General features: G+C 44.7%; 1 protein-coding gene across 1 annotated transcript in view; it reads left to right on the top strand.

Moving 5' to 3' along the window:
- CTNNBL1 (catenin beta like 1) overlaps window positions 1-18,106 on the top strand; it is a 152,173-nt gene that overhangs the window by 126,186 nt on the left and 7,881 nt on the right. The window contains exons 13-15 of the mRNA XM_054573771.1: window positions 1,441-1,521; window positions 15,832-15,969; window positions 16,223-16,295. Of these exons, the coding sequence (XP_054429746.1) occupies window positions 1,441-1,521; window positions 15,832-15,969; window positions 16,223-16,295 (292 nt within the window). The remainder of the gene's footprint in view (window positions 1-1,440; window positions 1,522-15,831; window positions 15,970-16,222; window positions 16,296-18,106) is intronic.

Genomic DNA, 18,106 nt, shown 5'->3' with positions numbered 1-18,106 from the left:
TTATATTGTTATCTAGCATGCCAAACCAAGAATTTTTAAAGAGTAATAAGAACTACCATTTATTGATTGACTACTGTGGATTGGGTGACACAGTATTATTCACATTTACGGATAAGGTAAATTGATGCTTAGAGACATTATGTGACTTGCCCAAGATCACCCAGTTAAGAAGCAGAACTGGGATTTGAACCAGGCTGCCTAAATCCAGAAAGCCTGTGTATTTTATCACACTAGACTTAAGTAGGTAATTCCAGATGAGCAAAAATTAAGGGCAAAAGCCCCCTTTTAACTTAAAATAATTTCTTTCCTTCCTGTGTCCAAGGTAAGGCTGAAATATTTTCCCCACTTTGGAGATGTATAGGCTGTCTTTTTGAAACCGCCTCAAACCACTTTTCTGCTCTCACTAGCAAAGCAACATGGTGAAGGGCCATCAGGTCACTGCGCAGAACACCTTAGCCATCGTGTCACCCTGCTGACACTTCAAACCCGTGCTTCAGTTTCCTCCTCTTTAAAATTGGGGTTAGAATCTACCTTCTCTGCCTACCTTACCAGGTTTTTGTAAGGTTTAAGAAAATAATAGACATGAAAGTCTATTATTTGTACTTGCTTGGGGAACCAGCAAGACCTCAGACCATCATTGCTTTCCCGAGAGGGTTTGGGCACAGTCTGCCTGGGCTAGCTGGTGCCACGTTGAAGCAACGTCTGCTCTTAACCACTAACATCAGCTCGTGGGTAAACAACAGGGTGCCAGGGACCAAGTTGATGACAACCCAGTAAAAAGACAGGTTGGAAGTCTAGGCTGACTTCATGGTGTTTTTTCAATCTTCTGGAAGTTTTAGGGGAAAATGTTTGAAGCATGACTTTTGTTAAGTTTAAAATGGATTTTTGAGTTGTTGCTGAGCAAAAGTCAGGCCCTTTTTTTTAAGTTGCCGAAGGAGTTTTTCTTTACTCTCTTCTGACTCAAAAGCAACTAAAGAAATTTTACTCAGACCTTTTTAAAAAAAGATCAGCTCTGGGGCAGAGTCTGAACATGAAAGGTTTCAGTTCAAAAAAAAAGAAATTTCTGTAAAGTTCTAAGTGAATATCAAGTATGTAACTTCAAGCCCCTTCTCTTTGCACGAAGGGGCTTGAATTTTTATTTATTTATTTGTTCTTTAACAACTTGAATTCATGGGAGTCCTCAAAGAGCTGGGAATGCATTGCGTCCTTTGGGGAATGGGCTTGTGTTCAAACCGCATCCATCCAAGTGTTTGCTTTGTTCTGCTCAGCTCTTGATCCGTTCCTGATGTGTTCCTAAGCACAATTCATCTCTGATGTAAGAAATGCTAGAGTGGATCTCCCTTTGTAAGGGGTGACAAAGATGTATAGGAGCTCCGCCTTTCTTTTGCAGTGGCATTCTCTTTCCTTCTCACTAATGCCTGTGAAATATCTCTCTTTCAGGTCGACAGACTGATGGAGCTGCATTTTAAATATCTGGATGCAATGCAGGTGGCCGACAAGAAGATTGAAGGAGAAAAACATGTACGTATGCCTGCCTGTCTTTTGCCAGCTATTAACTTGCACTCCGATTGGCTCCCTTGTGCACCTTATATTTACCCGCAGGACATGCGAGGGCAAAGGTGCCATCTGCCCTCATGTGCCATCTAATATGTTGTAAGAGCAGAACTCTTCCGACGGGAGTGAAAGCCCTCTAGGAGGAAGGGTGTGTGGGGTTGCTCCAGGTCTTACCCAGGAGTCTGGGTGACAGTCCTAGTACCCTTGACAAGAGCTTCTCTTAGAAAATCTGACCGAAGTCCACTGCCGTGACTTGGTACCATGTTGGCAGAGTCTGTCTTGATACACACACTAGCTGGTATTGAGTCCAGTTGCTTGTTGAGTCCAGTTTCCCCATCTACAAATGAAAAACTGGAGGTCTAGAGCAGGGAAGCTCAGATGTATTGCAAGAAAATCCACACATCAGGTTCAGAATGACTGACCCTGATTTTCTTACGTTGATGTTTGCTGAAGGAAATGAAACCTGCTAAGTTTATTTCCCTGAGGGGCTTTGCTTACTGTGGTGTTATCCTACCTTTTGTATTTTTCACCTGCTTCCATTTTGTTCTCTGCTGTCTCTGGCCCCTGTAGCTTTCTCATTTGTCTCCTTAATCAGGGCAGGTTTTCATGTCTGTTGTCTTAATGTTTAATTCGTATTCTCTTTCCTACAAGACATTCCTGAGTCTTTGGTCACATTACAAAATGATCCTTCTCATGCCTTTTTTCAAAGTCTGTAGTAGATTTTGTTTTCCTTGTGATCTTGATTGGGTTATATCCCTCCATTCTCTCTTTACTTTTCGTGCCTTAAAGATATGCTTAAGGTTCTTGAATCTCCCTGGTGGAAGAGCCGGCGCCCACACCCGCCTCCCGTCTGTGCTGGGCGTCCAGCTGTGCCTCAGGCCAGGGGAGAGACTAGAACTCGAAGTCGGCAACCCTGTCGTCTGGGCCGTTTCTCTTCCCCTCCCCTCTTACAAAATACACCTTCATTTCTGAATCCCAGCACACAGGTGACTGTGTTTATCATTCTTGTGATTTCCCTGTGCTCCCTAAACCTAGTGAGTCCTAAGATGTTTGTCGATTGATTGAATTCATTGACTGGGACTTTCTTTTATACAGTGAGACTACTACAAGAGAAAAGGCAGAGACTCTAAATTCTGAGGCTGATCTTAAAATGTTAGCATGTTCCACACACAGTCCTTTTATTCCACACACGCCACCTTCTTTATTTTGTTCTCTGATTAAATGCTCCTTTTCCATCATTTCTTCCCTTTATAATAACTTGTACATGATGGACACTTAGTGATTGTTAAAGGGATGGAGTAATATATTATTTTTCCTTGTCTGAGTGATAACTAGAAACAAATTGAAATTTCCCTAGACTTTTGTAAGGAAATAGCCATGAAACCACTAGAACAATAGGTCTGCTGGACTCCCCCCATGTCATCTGCTGAAGGAGACTTTTAGGGGTGGCACAGGAGCAACTGGGAGTCAGGGAACCTAGATGTTTAGCGCGGGCACCGCCTCCACACCACTGCCTACTCACGTCTCGTCGCTGTGTCTCACAGCCCGTTTCTCAGCTACAACATGGGATCAGCAAAGGTGATTTCTAAGGTACCCTCGAGCTTAATGTTTTCCCTCTGGCTCAGGTGAACATCCTTTGGTAACTGTTATTTTATGAAAATGGAATGGAAAACACAAGGGGAGGTTGATCAGTGACCACATCATCTTCTACAGCTGGGGTCCCCACCTCCTGGGCGGCAGTAGCCTCTTAGGAACCAGGGCTTTGCTGAAATTGCCGCCTGAGCGCCACCTCTTGTCTCCCCCTGCCTCCTGCCCTCAGCTGCCCCATCGGTGGAAAAATTGTCTTCCATGAAACTGGTCCCTGGTGCCGAAAAGGTTCTAAGGAGAGGAGCAGCAGCCTAGAGCTTTTGAATTTCAGCTCTGAGACCTTGGACAAATGAGTTGACCTCTCTGAGCTTTGGTTTTCTCGTTTGTAAAATGGAAATAATGCCTGCCTTTCAGTATTGTAATGAAGACTACGTATAGGTATATAAAGTATTACCTGCCTTAGTAACTAAAAGCTGCTGCTATTGTTAGATTTTCCTAGCTTCCTTTAGAATTCTTGCATAACCTTTAAGTGAGCCAGGCAGCCCTTTTCTAAGAACATCCTCCTTGCCAGATGTCCCAAAAGGAGTCACTCTAGCAGACCACAATGTATTGGTACTATCGGATGCTTTGTTTAAAATGAAGCTGAAATAGGCATTGTGTTTTTTTTCCTTTTGAGGGAGACCAGGTAAGCTGTTGGCCGTCAGGTTGCAGCTTGCCTGTAGCTGTTAGGAAACTTGGCCTGCCTCCCACAAGATTATCTATTATCAGCATTGAAGAGGGTGTGAAATTGATTAGCACTGACGGAGAGTAATCACTGCAGCCACTCTCCCCAGCATTCACAGAGCTTCTGTGTGCCACAGGCACGGAGCCCCTGCCATTCCCTGACAAACATCTGTCTCCTTGATGCCAAGGCCGTTTTGCTGGGCACTGGCAAACATTCCAAGGCCATTAGTGCTCAGCAACCTCAGTGTTGCTCAGAGAGATGGGGCGGGGTAGGGGATGAGGAATGCATTTGTGAGCAGTGCTTCCTGGCAGCACTCGGGCTCCATCCTGGCAGATGAAGCTGCCTCACGGGTGTAGAGTGACTAGGAACAAAATGACCTCTTTTTCACCTCTCCTTCATGCAGTCTTCTCTCAAGTCATAAACGGTTTGTTGCCTCACCCCATCCCACTTCCATTAAACTTGGATGTCCTACACCCATTGGGAACTTGGCAAATATTTGTTGACTTGAATTGAATGCTTATTTCTCAGGCATTTGATGACATTAACTGTCAGATCAGTAATGAATAAGTATCTCGCATTGCCAAGTCAGCAGCAACAACAAAAAAATCTTAGAGAGCAGGGTCAGGTATTGACTCAGATAATGGGATCTGGCACTGACATTTTGTAGTGTCTCAGAGCCATCATCTTTCCTGTAAACTTCAAACTTCCATGGGTACAGTGCAAATGTTCATGGCTTGCAGTTGACCAAGATACTGGAGAGAATCCAGCCATTTGGCAGATGTTTCTTAAGCACCTGCTTTGTACAAGGCCTGGGCTAGGCACCAGCAGGGGTGAGGCGTGAAAGTGCCAGCATGCTGCTGAGGGCTAGAGGAATCAATCCATGGAGCAGGAAGAAGTCATCTGCACAAAGGTCACCTTCACGGTCTGTGGATGAGATGAGATTCGAGCTGAACCTTAAAAGGTAGAGACATATAGGACATTTCCAATCTAGAGAGGACCAGGAGCAAAGGAGGGGCAGTGGGAAAGCAAATTAAGTCTGGGGGCGAGTGGTAAGTTTAATTCTTGGAGTAGGGGTCAGAGGGAGAGCCTGGCTGGGCTTTGGAGCCTGGGTTCTTCCTGGTTCTCCAATTGTGGACACATATCCTAACTGCCCAGCCTCATTTTCTTCCTTACTGGTTTTTTGTTTTTAAGGCCTGTGTCCCAACCTGTGTACTTTGAGGAGTTACATATGAAGGTATTGGTGACATAAATATAACACATATGAAAGCTACTTTCACAGGGCCTGGCATATAGGGGTGGCCAGAGAACCTTTTGTTTTCTTTATAAGGACTATTTGCAGGAGCAGCAGCACCACCATCACCACCCACGTACACGCACATTTTCTTCCTACTACTGCAAGATTTTGCATGATCTGAGCCCTCCCTGTTTCCCTAACTTTTCTGCCACTGTGCACTGCCTTCCTGCCCTATAGCCTTTGCATTTGCTTCTCTCTGCTGCCCTGGCTCTTCTCATGCTGATGCCTCCTCTGACCTTCAGGGCTCAACCTAAATGTCACCTCCACTGAGAGGTTTGCAGTGGTCACCATGTGTAAAGTAGCACCCCATCCTCAGTGCCTCTTTATAACCTGTAATTACTTTATTTGTTTACTCTTTATCTCTGGGACTGTAATCTCTCTTGTTCATCACATTCTCAGGACTTACATAGTGATTGACACATAGTAAATGAAGGACCACCATTCATGAGATGAAATGAAAATTTGCTCATGGCTATTGACAGATAGGGGGTCCTGGATTTTCTACATTATTCCTTAACTCTCATTTTTAACCCTAATTTTTGTTTTCTCTATGATTAGCTCTGTAATCAAAACTGTTTAACCATGTAGAGTCTATGGCATAACTAGCTATAGTCAACACAGAAAAATACTCCTGTTTAGAAGAGTCTGCATGACAAACTGATAATTTTGTATGTATTCATCTCAAATTACCTTATCACAGTAATCTGTAAGTGGCAAAGCCTTCTGCTCTTGGGCAGTTGCCTGCTGCTTCTGTGTTATATTCAGTGGACATACCCCTGGGCTTCCTGGTTAACAAGATTTGACCTGAACCTTTAAAGGGCATGTAATTCTTAAGACTCTGAGTGAGCAGCAATTCTCCATGATCTGTAAATATCCAGGATGCTTGTCTCAGCATATTTCACCTGACTCCACGACAGGAAGCCCAGAAAATACCAAGGACGATGTCCTGACTTTTTGGTTCGTTCTGGCTTCTGTCGGTTAAACGTACAGAGATGCCTGGCTTCTGGCTGTCAGAAGTAAGACATAATTATATAGGCAGGGATTTTAGGGAGGCGAGCCTTGGAGAGAGAGTTTTCCCTTTTTTAGTTCCTGGGAAAATTATTCTCAGCAGGTTTATTCAATAAAGTGTTCTTACCACATACTTTGCACCATAATGACTTACAAATTGCATGCTAATTTTGCCACAGTTCAATCATTTCAGACTTCATCCTGGAAAGAGAAAGATGGACTCCATGTAATAAAACATTATCCACAGGATTTAATGTCTGAAACAGACTCTGACTATTTCCTTAGCATTAGGCGCTCAAAGATTTGTACAGAAAGGGGTGAAGTGCAGGAATGAAAGCATGGGGTACGTGACCCTAAAGCACTGGGTATGTAGACAATGGAAGTGCGAGACTGCCACTGATTCTTCTGCTAACTGTGCTGGAAGCTTCCCGGGCAAGCTTACTAAAAGAGAATCCTGCTGAGAGTTCCTCTCAGCTGTTCTTTAAACCAGTGGTTCCCAAACTTCTCAGGCCGTGCATTTGCCAGGCACAGCTTACAGCCAGTAGAGGCCGGGGAGGGGAGGGCAGGGGGTGTCACAGCGCTCCCCCCCCCCTCCCGCTTCCCTCCTCCTTAGACACCCTCAGAGGGCGACCCCTCACCCTCTCTCTGCTGCCTCCCTGCCCCTGCCTACCGCCTTCCCAAGCCTTCCCAACCACGGCCATCCTTCCCACAATCGGAGAAGTCGGGCTCTGCCGCTTACCGTGCACTGGGGCCCTGAGCACTATGTTTTGCTTTTTTATTCCTTTCTGCCCTCATTCAGGGGGTTTCATTGTCTCTTCCCTCCTGACTCATGGAAGCCCTGATTCTTTCAAGGCCAGCTTATGTTATATGTTGTCATATTTCAAATGAGAAATCCAGGTGGTTTTTTCTTTATTTTTTAGTAAATTTAGAAATTGAAGACATGCCTGTGACGGAGGCATTATCATAACATGGTTAAATCCCAGTTCTGCCACACATGAACTCTCCTTTTTGGAAATGCCTTATCCTGTGTGTGTGCTAGTTTTCATGGTAACTGTATTTTAGAGGGTTATTTTGAAGATGAATGCAGTTGTTTGTAAAAACCTGACACATGCTCATGTGTTAAAGCCAGCCTAACATGTGGTCAGTTTCTCCTTTGGGGGCAAAGCTCTAGCCTGAGATCCTTGGATTCTTAACCAGAGCTGCTGTCAGTTAGCTGCATGTTCTCTCTCTCTCTCTCTCTCTCTCTCTCTCTCTCTGTATGTATATATCCATCCCTTTTATTCTTTCTCCAGCCTTGAGTTCCCCAGCTGGAAATGACCTACAGTCATAGGATCTTTCTCTAACAGTCTGCCCTATTTTAGAAGCTCTTGGAGGAAGATTTTTGTTTTGCTGGTGTTTTTGCCTCCCCATTTCTAGTTACCTATATCTTCCATGGTCTAAATTTTCCCCTTCTTGGGAAGAAAAGAAAGAAATTGGTCTTTTCTAAATGGTAGGGCAATTCCTGCCCATGACTGCGACAGTACCTGTGACCCCAGTTGGGGCTCTGAGTCATGTCCTCTCTCATTAAGGTGAGAGGGGCTCCTGTAGGCTTCATAGCAGCAGCTTTGATGACTGTCTCCTTCCGTCAGCCAGGGCAGCTCTGCTGCCTGTCGGGCATTAGAAATGGCATTGGCGTGCTCATTTGGAAGCCTGTGGCTTGCCTGCTGAGGGAGATGGAAGCCTATGGAAAGGTGGTGACTTGGTCTCTACGAGATAAATTAACATTTAAAGTGAGGATGTAGCTGGGGGAGGAAAAAACACTCACAACCCTGCAGAAATGGCACCTTGATCCCACAGATACCTCTTCCCTGTGTATCTGGAGATGAATCTGTTTATATGAGCAGCCCCCAAACAGGTTTATGCTACTGTGAATTGCAGTCTGTTCTTCTTAATGCGCCATTCCCTGAATTACCATCTAAGTTTTTATTCTAGTCCCCTCTTATGGAATAAACAAAACAAAACCTTTCAGAGTATTTTTTTTTAACTCTTCCAAATTGCATGTGGAATTTGCCAGTCTAGCTACAGCCTTCCCTCCCCAATCCTCTTCCCTTCCCTTTTTAAAAAAGTTTCTTCAATTTATAAGGAAAAGACAGGCTGTCCTGGCAGGGTAACTCAATTGGTTAAGCATTTTCCTGATACACCGAGGTTGTGGGTTTGATCCCCTGTCAGGGCACATACAAGACTAAACCAATGAATGCATCAATAAGTAGAACAACAAATCACAGTTTCTCTTTCTCCATTCTTCTTGCTCTCTAAAATCAATTAAAAAATTTTTTTAAATGTAAGAATAAAAAATGAAAAGACAGGCCAAGAAACTAGATCACCTTACATATAATGCCATTCATTTGCAGTAATCCCCAGATATGGCATAAAGAAAAAGACCCCATCTATTTGCTCATAAGATAATACTGGAGAAGGTCTATAAAAACAAAGACTTTTTCTGTCTTTGAACTGTGGATGGGACCACAGGCTTTGAGCCAAACTTATGTTGGTTTCGATCGCATCTCCAGCACTTCCTCAACCATGAGCTTTGTGAGATTTCCCTTTAATGAAGCCTCAGGTTCCCATATGGAAAGTAGAAATAATAATAGTTTCTTTTCTCTTAGGGCCAAAGGAAAAATGAGAGATCTATGAAGGTGCTTAGCACAGTGTCAGGCACACAGCAAAACCTAGGAAATTTTGCTGGTGGTATTATTCCATGTTGGCTGCCCATCTCTTGCCAGAGTGAAAGGACTAATAGAAAAAGGTCTTGGACTAGAAATCGTGTTCTTCTCAAGGCTCTAACCAAAACTCCATGGCAGTCATTTGACATCTGTCTCAGTTTTTCCACCTGTGAAATCTGAAGGTGATATTTGCTGTACATACCCACCGTAGAGCATATGCGGCAAGCAGGTTAATGCAGGTATACTGCTTCGAAAAGTGGAGCATTGTATGTGGATGTTGAGTTATCATTGCTCACAGAGATAGCCCCCTTCACTCTTCTCAAAGGTGAGAGGTGAATGAATTAATTTGTGGAAGACTTCCTTTCCATCTTAACTCTCCTCTCTTATTTCAAATACAATTCACCATATATACAGATTTTTCACTATGAAATTTTGTACAGTAAGATATGTTTACAATACTTAAGTTGGGGCTGGAGTTTTGGAATTTTTCTTCAATCTCTATAAATCATATTCCCATTTTCAAAGCACCTGATTTGCATGCTCACATTGTTTTAAAATTGCCTGCATGATGTAAAAGCAGATCCAGAGGTTGTCTATTTCTTACAGGTACGTTTAATTTATTAATGGGAAGATGAGCTCATTGTCAGGCTGCCCCTTGTGTCCTGCTGAGGAAACAGTTCTTATCTCCCACTTCAGGCATGTCTCATAGTGGCTCTTCTGGTTGTCTGGGAGCGCTGTCGGTCAGCAGCCTCAGTCCAGCCATGTACCTGTGAACAGGCAGAAATCCATTACATTTGGTCATGAAGGTGCTTCCGCACTAGATCTGTCACAGGCTAACAAAGCTAAAAGGAATGTCCAAGAGCGCCAGGTCAGAGAAGACAGAGGTGAAGCTCAGTGCCCCTCCCCATCTTGCAGTCAGTGTAGACATTACTAATCGATTTTATTGTTCCTCCCCACTAAGCTCCAGCTCAGCTTCACAACCCTTTTCCAATATGGTGCTCTACAGCCATTACAGTAGATTAGAGCTGACCTTCAGAATGAACCCTATTTCTTTTCCCTGATCCAGATCAGGCTTCTTATTTGCAAGCAAAGAAGCAGAGGCCAAGAAAAGTTAAATGACTTGCCTAAGGACACTAGTAAGTTAGTGTCAGAGCTGAGATCTCATCCCATTTGCTTGGTACTCTGTTCTGCCTTGGCAGAGGAACTTGTTTGTAGAATTTATATATCATAGTTCAGCAAGGTTCTGATATCTAATGTACTTGCTTCCCATCCTATCAGAGGGTCTCCTGAGTGCGAAAGAAGGCAAAGGAGGTTAGATACCTTCTTTAGAACGGGGTATTTGTGGCCTAGGAAGTTGGGCTGCAGGTTTGATCTGTGCATGGGCCAGCTAGCTTTACCCAGCTCTTTGTCTAACCACTTTTCAAATGTCTCTCTTTGGTCAGTTGAGCATAATTTAGTTCCTCCCTGCCAGTAGTGAAGCAAGTCTACTTACATATTACTAGTGCATAACCATCAGAGTTTTGTAGAGCAGAATCATTTCTTCTGGAACCTTTTATAAGGGAAGTAATGGGGTGGAGAGAAGTTTGTGATGCTTTGTTTTTTTAATTTATAGAACTTTTATATTACTTTGTTACTTCTCCAAAGACTTAGTTCTGGCTAGATGATCGTGATTTGAGTTGTACTGACAGCCATTTTGGAGTTTCAGACACCCTGAGGAGTCTTTGCAGGTGTCTGATTCTACTTTTTCACACATAGACACCCAAAGACACCCATAGACACCCATAGAACCATGTCGGTCCTTATCCCAAGATCAGTTTATCAATCCATTTATAAGTTGACCCTGTCCATACATAGTAATAAAGGAGTGGATAATAAAGGTGACATGCCATCCCACTTCTTTTTAAAACAGACCAAAACTTGAGAAGATGTTCCTAAAAGAACTGTACCCACGCTTTCTTAATTTTCATCACAGTGATACATAATCATCCTGCTTCTTTGAACGTTTCCCTTTAAACACGGAGCGCACACTTGTGTTCAACTTCCCGGAATGCACTCAACAGTAAACATTCCGTGCCGCGGAGTTGTCACAGGCTAGATAAGGTGCTATCCTGACAGCAGTCACCTTCTCTGTCTGTTGGTTTCTGGGATGCTTCTAAAACTGTCAGGGTAGCAACTTTGTCTTAGAAACCAATCTCTGTTTCATTTTTGTGCGTGTTCAACGCAGCGACGGTGACGCCTTTCTTGGAGATGAGCTATGGTTGTATCTCAGATCTACATTTGAAAATTTCACTTTCAAATCATGTGGCCGTATGTCTAAAAGTAGAATGTCAGATTGAACACTGTCAGAGTGTTGAAGTTCTGAAGAAAAAGGAAAAATGTGGTTTGGCATTGCTCTCTTGGGTCCATCCTTCCTAGATGACAGTATTTACAGAAACTGGAAGGTAGAGTATGTACCTACCTAGTTAAAAGGAAATTAGATTGTGTGAAAGAGTATGAAAAAGGAAAATCACCAGGGGCATTACTGACCTAATTGGAGAAACTTAATTTCACTGAGCTCCATTCTTAAGCCTTTCTACCGTTCTTGTTTAGCATCTTCCTTTGTTCTCTGGGCAGCTCTGAAGTCTGTACCTACACAAACATGATGGTATGAAAAGAGCACAGACTTGAGTTGAATCCCAGGTCTGCCACCCACTAGCCTTGGGCAGGTTACCCTGCCTAGGTCAGTTTCCTCATCTAAATGGGGATCATAATGCTTACCTCCCAGTTTCTGTGGGAAGTAAAGGAGTAAATATATGAAAAGCACTTAGCACTTGCCTGACACTTAATAAGCCCTCAGTAAATACTGGCTGCTCCTCCTAGGTAGGTAGGTAGTGGTAGCAATGGTTATTATTCAGACTGCCTCACCCAGTGCCTAGTATGTAGTAATCAGTCACATTAATATGCCCTGGCTGGTGTAGTTCAGTTGATTGGCTATGGTCTACAAACTGAAAGGTCGCCAGTTCAATTCCCAGTCAGGGCACATGCCTGGGTTGTAGGCTTAGTCCCCAGTCAGGGTGCATGCAAGAGGCAGCCGATCAATGTTTCTCTCCCTCTTTTTCTTCCTCCCTTCCCCTCTCTCTAGAATCAATAAAATAAAAATTTTTTAAATAAAAAAAAATTATGACCTGTTGATAGCTAGGATCTGATAACCATATATATATATATATATATTTCCCTCTCCCTTTTAGTGATGGTGATATTGCATTGTTGTTCTCTCATACCCTGGCCAACTTGACTTTTCTGTGCCTTTATTCATCCTGCTATTTCCTCTGCTTGGAATGCTCTCCAGCGTTCAAACTCCTTTAGAACCCAGCGTAAACGCCCTATTTCCCTTAGACTGTCCTGACCTCTCCAGGCAGACTCAGTCTGTCCTTCTTGTGGGTCCCCATGGTGCTCAGTACAGTTTGCGAAGCCCTTTATAATGGCTATTACTACATTTTAAAAAAACAATTTGTCCATATTTGTTAACCTCATTAGGCTGTAATCTCCTTGATTGTGTGAACTGTTTTATTTACCTTTGCTGTTCCCAGCCCATTTTATAATCCCTGGCCCAGAGTTAGGAATCAGGTAGATGAGTGAATGTGTTCCACTCCAAGTTCCCATGTTTGCAGACCTCTGAGGGTTTCATCTCCTTCTCCTCTCCCCTTCCCCATCTTGTCTCCCTCTCACACAGACTGATACTGTGGCCTCTACCTGCCTCTCGGTGCGTTAAGCCATGTATCCGTCGTACAGGCGGTTGCATATTCTTGTTCATAACATTTCCCTGTACCATGTAGTTCGCTCCCATCATATCTCACTTCTCTGGCCAGCCTTTCAGCCGCCCACCAGCGAGCCGTCAAAGGCACTGTCCCTCACAGTTTCCTGATGCATCCCCTTCTGTCTCATCCACACGAGTCAGGACACACAGCTCATCAAATGGCACTTAACTTCCACTCTCCATCCTGTTTAGCAAAGGCTTTCCAAGAGCCTACTATGTGAAAAAGTACCATGCAAGGTGCTTTCTAGAGAATAAATATGAGAAAAAAAAAACAACTCTTGTTTCCAAGGAAAGGAAAGAGGCACAGATCTGAATGACTCTCACGAGGCAGCTGCTGGGAGGTGCCATAAAAGAGGTACAAAGCCAAGGCTGGGGAGTTTTAAGGACTGAAAAATCATATTTAGTTGGAAACCTTTGAAAAATTTTCCAAGTTCTCAGGAAAAGTTTTGTAAGGAATATCACATTTTAGACTTTATATTATGATAGAGATGGGGGACCGGTGGGGAAGCAGGGGGAGAAGACCAGCAATACAGGCGAAGGCAAGGAGGCCAGGAAAGGGAGGCCATGCCTGCTCGTGCTGTGTGTACGGGCGGGGGACTAGTAAGCAGAATTTGAGAACAGCACAAGGCGTTCCCACGAGGCCTCAGACCACAGGAAGGCCTTCATTCTGAAAGCATTCGTTCTGCTGTGTCTGCCTATCAGCAGCCTTGAAACTTTACCCAAAGTCCCTTCTTCCCAGATGCCCTAACATCTTAACCAGCCCCGATCAGCACCCACCGCTTGTAATTATTTGTAATCTGTGGGTACACTGTATGTAACCCTTTATTTTCGGGTCATTTGCTGTGTCCCTGCGGCCTCCCCAGACAGACATTCAGCTCCTTTGTGATTAAGACCAGCACATCTCCTTACCTCCACTCTCGTTCTTTTTCTGCCTGCACTCAGTGTTTAGAATGGCATCCTGACCACTAGGCACTAAGCAGGGTAGGGATCTGAACATTTGCATCATGTTATTCATTTTCACCTCAAAGATGAAACAGACAGGATTCCTGTCCCCAGGGAGTCCATATTCTGGTAACTGGTAATTCTGAAATTATGAGCAATTTACTTAACCTCTGTGTGTCTTAGATTCTAATTTGCACAATGGGATTAATAATCCCTTTTCTGTTCTCTTTAAATTTGGTAGTAAGGACCACATATATAATAGCACTTAAACTCTACAACATTATAGAAATGTAAAGTTAGCAGCAAATGCTTTTTGCACAAGTGGAAGTCTGGAGTAATTTTCCTTCCTGTGCCCCAAGCTGCCGAACACTTAGGAGTTCGTGAGCAGGAAGTTACGATTGTAAGTAAATGAGAAACTAAAGAGGCTCTTCTATTTGTAAACTCCTTGGACGTCAGTCCAGTGCTACCTCATGAACATCAGCCGTGATCACCTCGTGGACGTGAACACTATTACCAGATTACCAAGGCATTTGCTGCTAAATGAAGCTCGGGGTTAGCGGTGGTGATCTGCAAGGCAGGGCATGTCTGCAGCCCTCTTTTGCCTCACAGACAGAGGCCGTTAGGAGCAGGATGAAAAGTAGCCTTGCGTTGCTACAGGCTGGCCCCCTGGGCAAATAAAAAAGTGCATTATCTGCGTCTAAATAGTCACTGAAGGATTCTTGTTGGAGATGGATGACCATCGTGGTAAGTCCTTGGAGTTTGGGAGAGTGGAAAGCAGAGTCCCAAGGGCTTCCGTCAGTGACACGAGCCTGAGTTGTCAGAGGGAACCACGGCCATAAAACTTCTGACAGAATTAAGAAATGGATTGTTGTCATCAGAAGCTTGTATTAAGCACCTGTCGTCTCAGGGAAGTCTGTGGGTTGTGCGGAGCGTCCCTCGCCCAGCTCTTTGGAAAGCTGACAGCCCAAAACAGAGATATCTTTTTCCTTTCATTCACGGCGTGGATGTTTACTGAGCTGGGAGTACGAAGACAAAATTCAGTCCCTGCTTTCACAGAGCTCCTGGTCTAGCCGCATGAAATAAAGGGAGTTATAGAAATGGGGAGGTGATGGCGATTGAAATCAGTGAATAGATGTCCAGGAACAGGTCATGTCATAAAGCGGCCTGTCAAGAGTGCACTCAGGAAATTTCAGAAAGGAGGAGTTGTTAGCCCTAAATAATTAGGAAAGGCTTTGAGGCAGAGATTGCTTGAAAACCGTGTTGGCTTGAGATATACCCCAGACTCCCCAGGAAGGGAGGCAGGAACAGCCCTGAGAGGGGGCGAGGAGCCCTCTTGGCGGAGGTGGTAATAATCTGCTAGAGAAGGGGCTCAAATGGAGGGGGAGGGGGATGAAGATGTTCAATTGGGATGATCGGAATGATGGTAGCACAGCTCTGAATATACAAATCGCCATTAAATGACACGCTTTAAATGGGTGAATCACATGGTGTGTGAATTGTATCTCAATAAACCTTAAAAAAAAGAAGAATGGACTAGAGAGGAATAGATATGGGGACAGGAAGTCTGACAGGTCTGGAGTCACAAAGATTGAGGAAAGAGACTCCCATCTCTTATAAGGGCTCTGGCCTAGAGGAGTGTTGGGCTTATGAAATGGAATGGAAAGGTTGGCAGCATTTTGCATCTGATAAAATGGAAGCCCAAAGTGACACACAGACATAAGTTGGATGCTTGGGCCATCAGTTTCACCAGGGTTCCAAGAGTCCCAGGGGTCCCAAGCCAGAGTTGTGGAGAAAGGGGACCTCTTTTCCCCGTGTGTAGTTTGATTTGGAAGAGAAAGAGAGCTAAGTGTTTATCGTAGAGAGGTGGTTTATGGAGGCTGGAACCAAGGAGTGAAGAATGAGTGGATGCAAATGAGCAGCTTAGATTCGTGACTCTGTCAGTTTATTTTTCTTTTTTTAGGTTAAATTTGTGGATGAGATCATTTTGGTCTTGACTCATTATGGGGGGAGGGGGGAAGGGGCTTTACTCTTTTCTCCCTGGGCTTCTCGTCTGCATTAAGAAGAATAACATAACAAAGATATTAGAATACTAGATCAATCAAGGTGGAGTGGTTTTCTTTTGTTGCTGTTGTTGTAGACACTAGTCTTTTGGGTATGAGAGGTGGACTAGAAGCCTGCTCTTTCTTACTCCACTCACTGTTTCCAAATACTCATTCATGTCTAGGACATGGTCCGGCGTGGGGAAATCATAGACAATGACATCGAGGATGAGTTCTACCTCCGGCGCTTGGATGCGGGGCTCTTTGTCCTCCAGCACATCTGCTACATCATGGCGGAGATCTGCAATGCCAACGTCCCCCAGGTAGGAGGAGGCTCCCCCTGGGTAGGCCTGTCTGTCCCTGCCTCCTTCCTTGCCACCTGCTTAAGTGGAGACTCTCAAAGAAAGACGTGGATCACCCTTTCCATGTCTCCTTGAATTCCGTCACTCTTTCAAAGTGGGCCCTCTTTTTCAGGGGTGGGAGTAAGGTGAACACGTTCAATATGGTGTGCTCGGGTGTCTACCAAGACAAGTGATGCTTTTTCTTTCACTCCCCGCTCTTCCCCTTCTGTACTAGATTCGTCAGAGGGTTCACCAGATCTTAAACATGAGAGGAAGCTCCATCAAAATTGTAAGGCACATCATCAAGGGTGAGTTGGCCATTGCTTGTGTCTGGGGCTTTGGGGAATCAGATGGTGCTTTCTGCTGAGTCAGTGTCCCTGGGATTGGGTGCACAGCGTTCTCTGCCCTGAAAGTTTAAGTATGTTTTCCAGGTGACTGTGTCCAGGTCATTGTCAGAATGTCATAGACTAACCTAGTTATTATCTGCCTCTGACCCTCCAGTTCCAGAATTGAAAAAACACATAACAAACAAGAAGCACTAGAGCCCGGAAATATTGTAGAAAAAAAATTTTTTTAAGACAGAACAAGAAAGAAACAAAAAACTTAGTTCCAAACTGCATGCACTACAAGGAAATTACTTTCTAAGGGGGGGAAAAAAGGAAGTAACAAGAAATACTTGGAGTTACACAGGCCAGAAGGAAGCGAGTTTGAGGCGTTGTGGTGTGGTGGAAAGCGCATGCCTGCCTTCCAGTCTGAGCTGGGCCTTCCCCCAGCTGTGAGTGCGATCTAGCAGAGATTTTGCCAAGGTTCATGAGGTGTTTACTACATCACAGCATCCAGTCTAGCGCCTGGCACACAGAAAGGGCTCAGTCAGGCGAGTTTCCCCTTCTTCCCCCACCTACTCCAGGGAGTCCCTCAAACACTGGAGCATCTTTGGCTGGTCCTGACTCAGCTGGCGTGGCTCCTAAGAGGCCTCCGGCCAGTGAGCAAGCTCTCGGTCACAGGGCAGGGCCTGAACTGGCACTATGATGCCTCCCTCCCCTCGGGCCGCTTAGCACAGACTAAGGCACAGGGCGGGCAGAGGCCGTACTGGACTTTATAGTGCTGGTGACACCAGAGTTCAGAGAGAGTCAGGGTGGACTGAGTGATGGCAGGCAAATCATTTACTCTCTCTTGTTCTGCCCTTGTTCTGCCCATTTCTAAGGTGAGGGATTAGGCTATGCATGCAAAGCATTTGCCTGTACGTGACGTAAAAATCCCATCAGAGGTGGGAGATGAAATGCGCAGATAAATGTGAAGGGAAGTTAAGAGCCCTGGGGCTGTGGGGTCTGGCTCCTGGGACCGGTTACCTTGTGCAAGTTACCCAGTGGCACTGTGACCCCGTAAAATGGGTGAGAGGATTAAATGAGATGATATATGGAAAATATCTGACCCTTAACTCCTCAGTGTTAGCTACAGTAAAGTTTATGAAATATTATGGCGATAATTATCATCATCATTATTATAAGTGAGGTGTGGCCAAAATCCCACGGGAAGCCCTGTGAGAGGAGTAGCACTAAGCCGGATCTTGAGGCCGGGCACCCCAGAAGGGAGGGGCAGTGTGAGTGGAGGCGTGGCAGGGGGCCTGGGGATCACACGCTCAGCACAGCCCTCCCAGGCCGGGGGAGTGGTGAGTGGGTTGTGCCCATTTTGCAGACGGAGCACAGGAGATGCTCCTATTGTTCTCTCTCTCGGAGAAAGAAGAGAGGGGGGACCTGTTCATGAAGCTAGCCCAGGGTCCTGCCTTCCGCAGTGGCATCCTGGGCGTCCCCGTCTCGCTCTTGGTGTCACATTCACATGAATTAGCTGCTCGGAGTGTCATGCCGCCCCCTCCCTAGGGTATAGCTGTAGTGATTTGCAACTCCAGCCTTTAAATGCCATTTGCTTTTTACGCCCACATGTTCAATTAGAACTTTTTATTACTCTTAGCTCTACTCTCTTGCATTTAAGCTTCTCCCTGCACCTCCATCCCTGTAATCAAAACAGTGATCTTTTGAGAAAGAGAAAATGTTTTTAATGGGCACTGACATGTAGCAAGTGGATGTTTTTCTTTCTGAAATCCTAACACGTATAACACATA

This window comes from Pteronotus mesoamericanus, unplaced genomic scaffold (assembly GCF_021234165.1).
Source record: "Pteronotus mesoamericanus isolate MK-2021 breed Mesoamerican mustached bat unplaced genomic scaffold, CSHL_Meso_final contig_25, whole genome shotgun sequence".
Lineage (NCBI taxonomy): Eukaryota > Metazoa > Chordata > Mammalia > Chiroptera > Mormoopidae > Pteronotus > Pteronotus mesoamericanus.
This window is presented reverse-complemented; position numbering and strand designations above follow the sequence as displayed.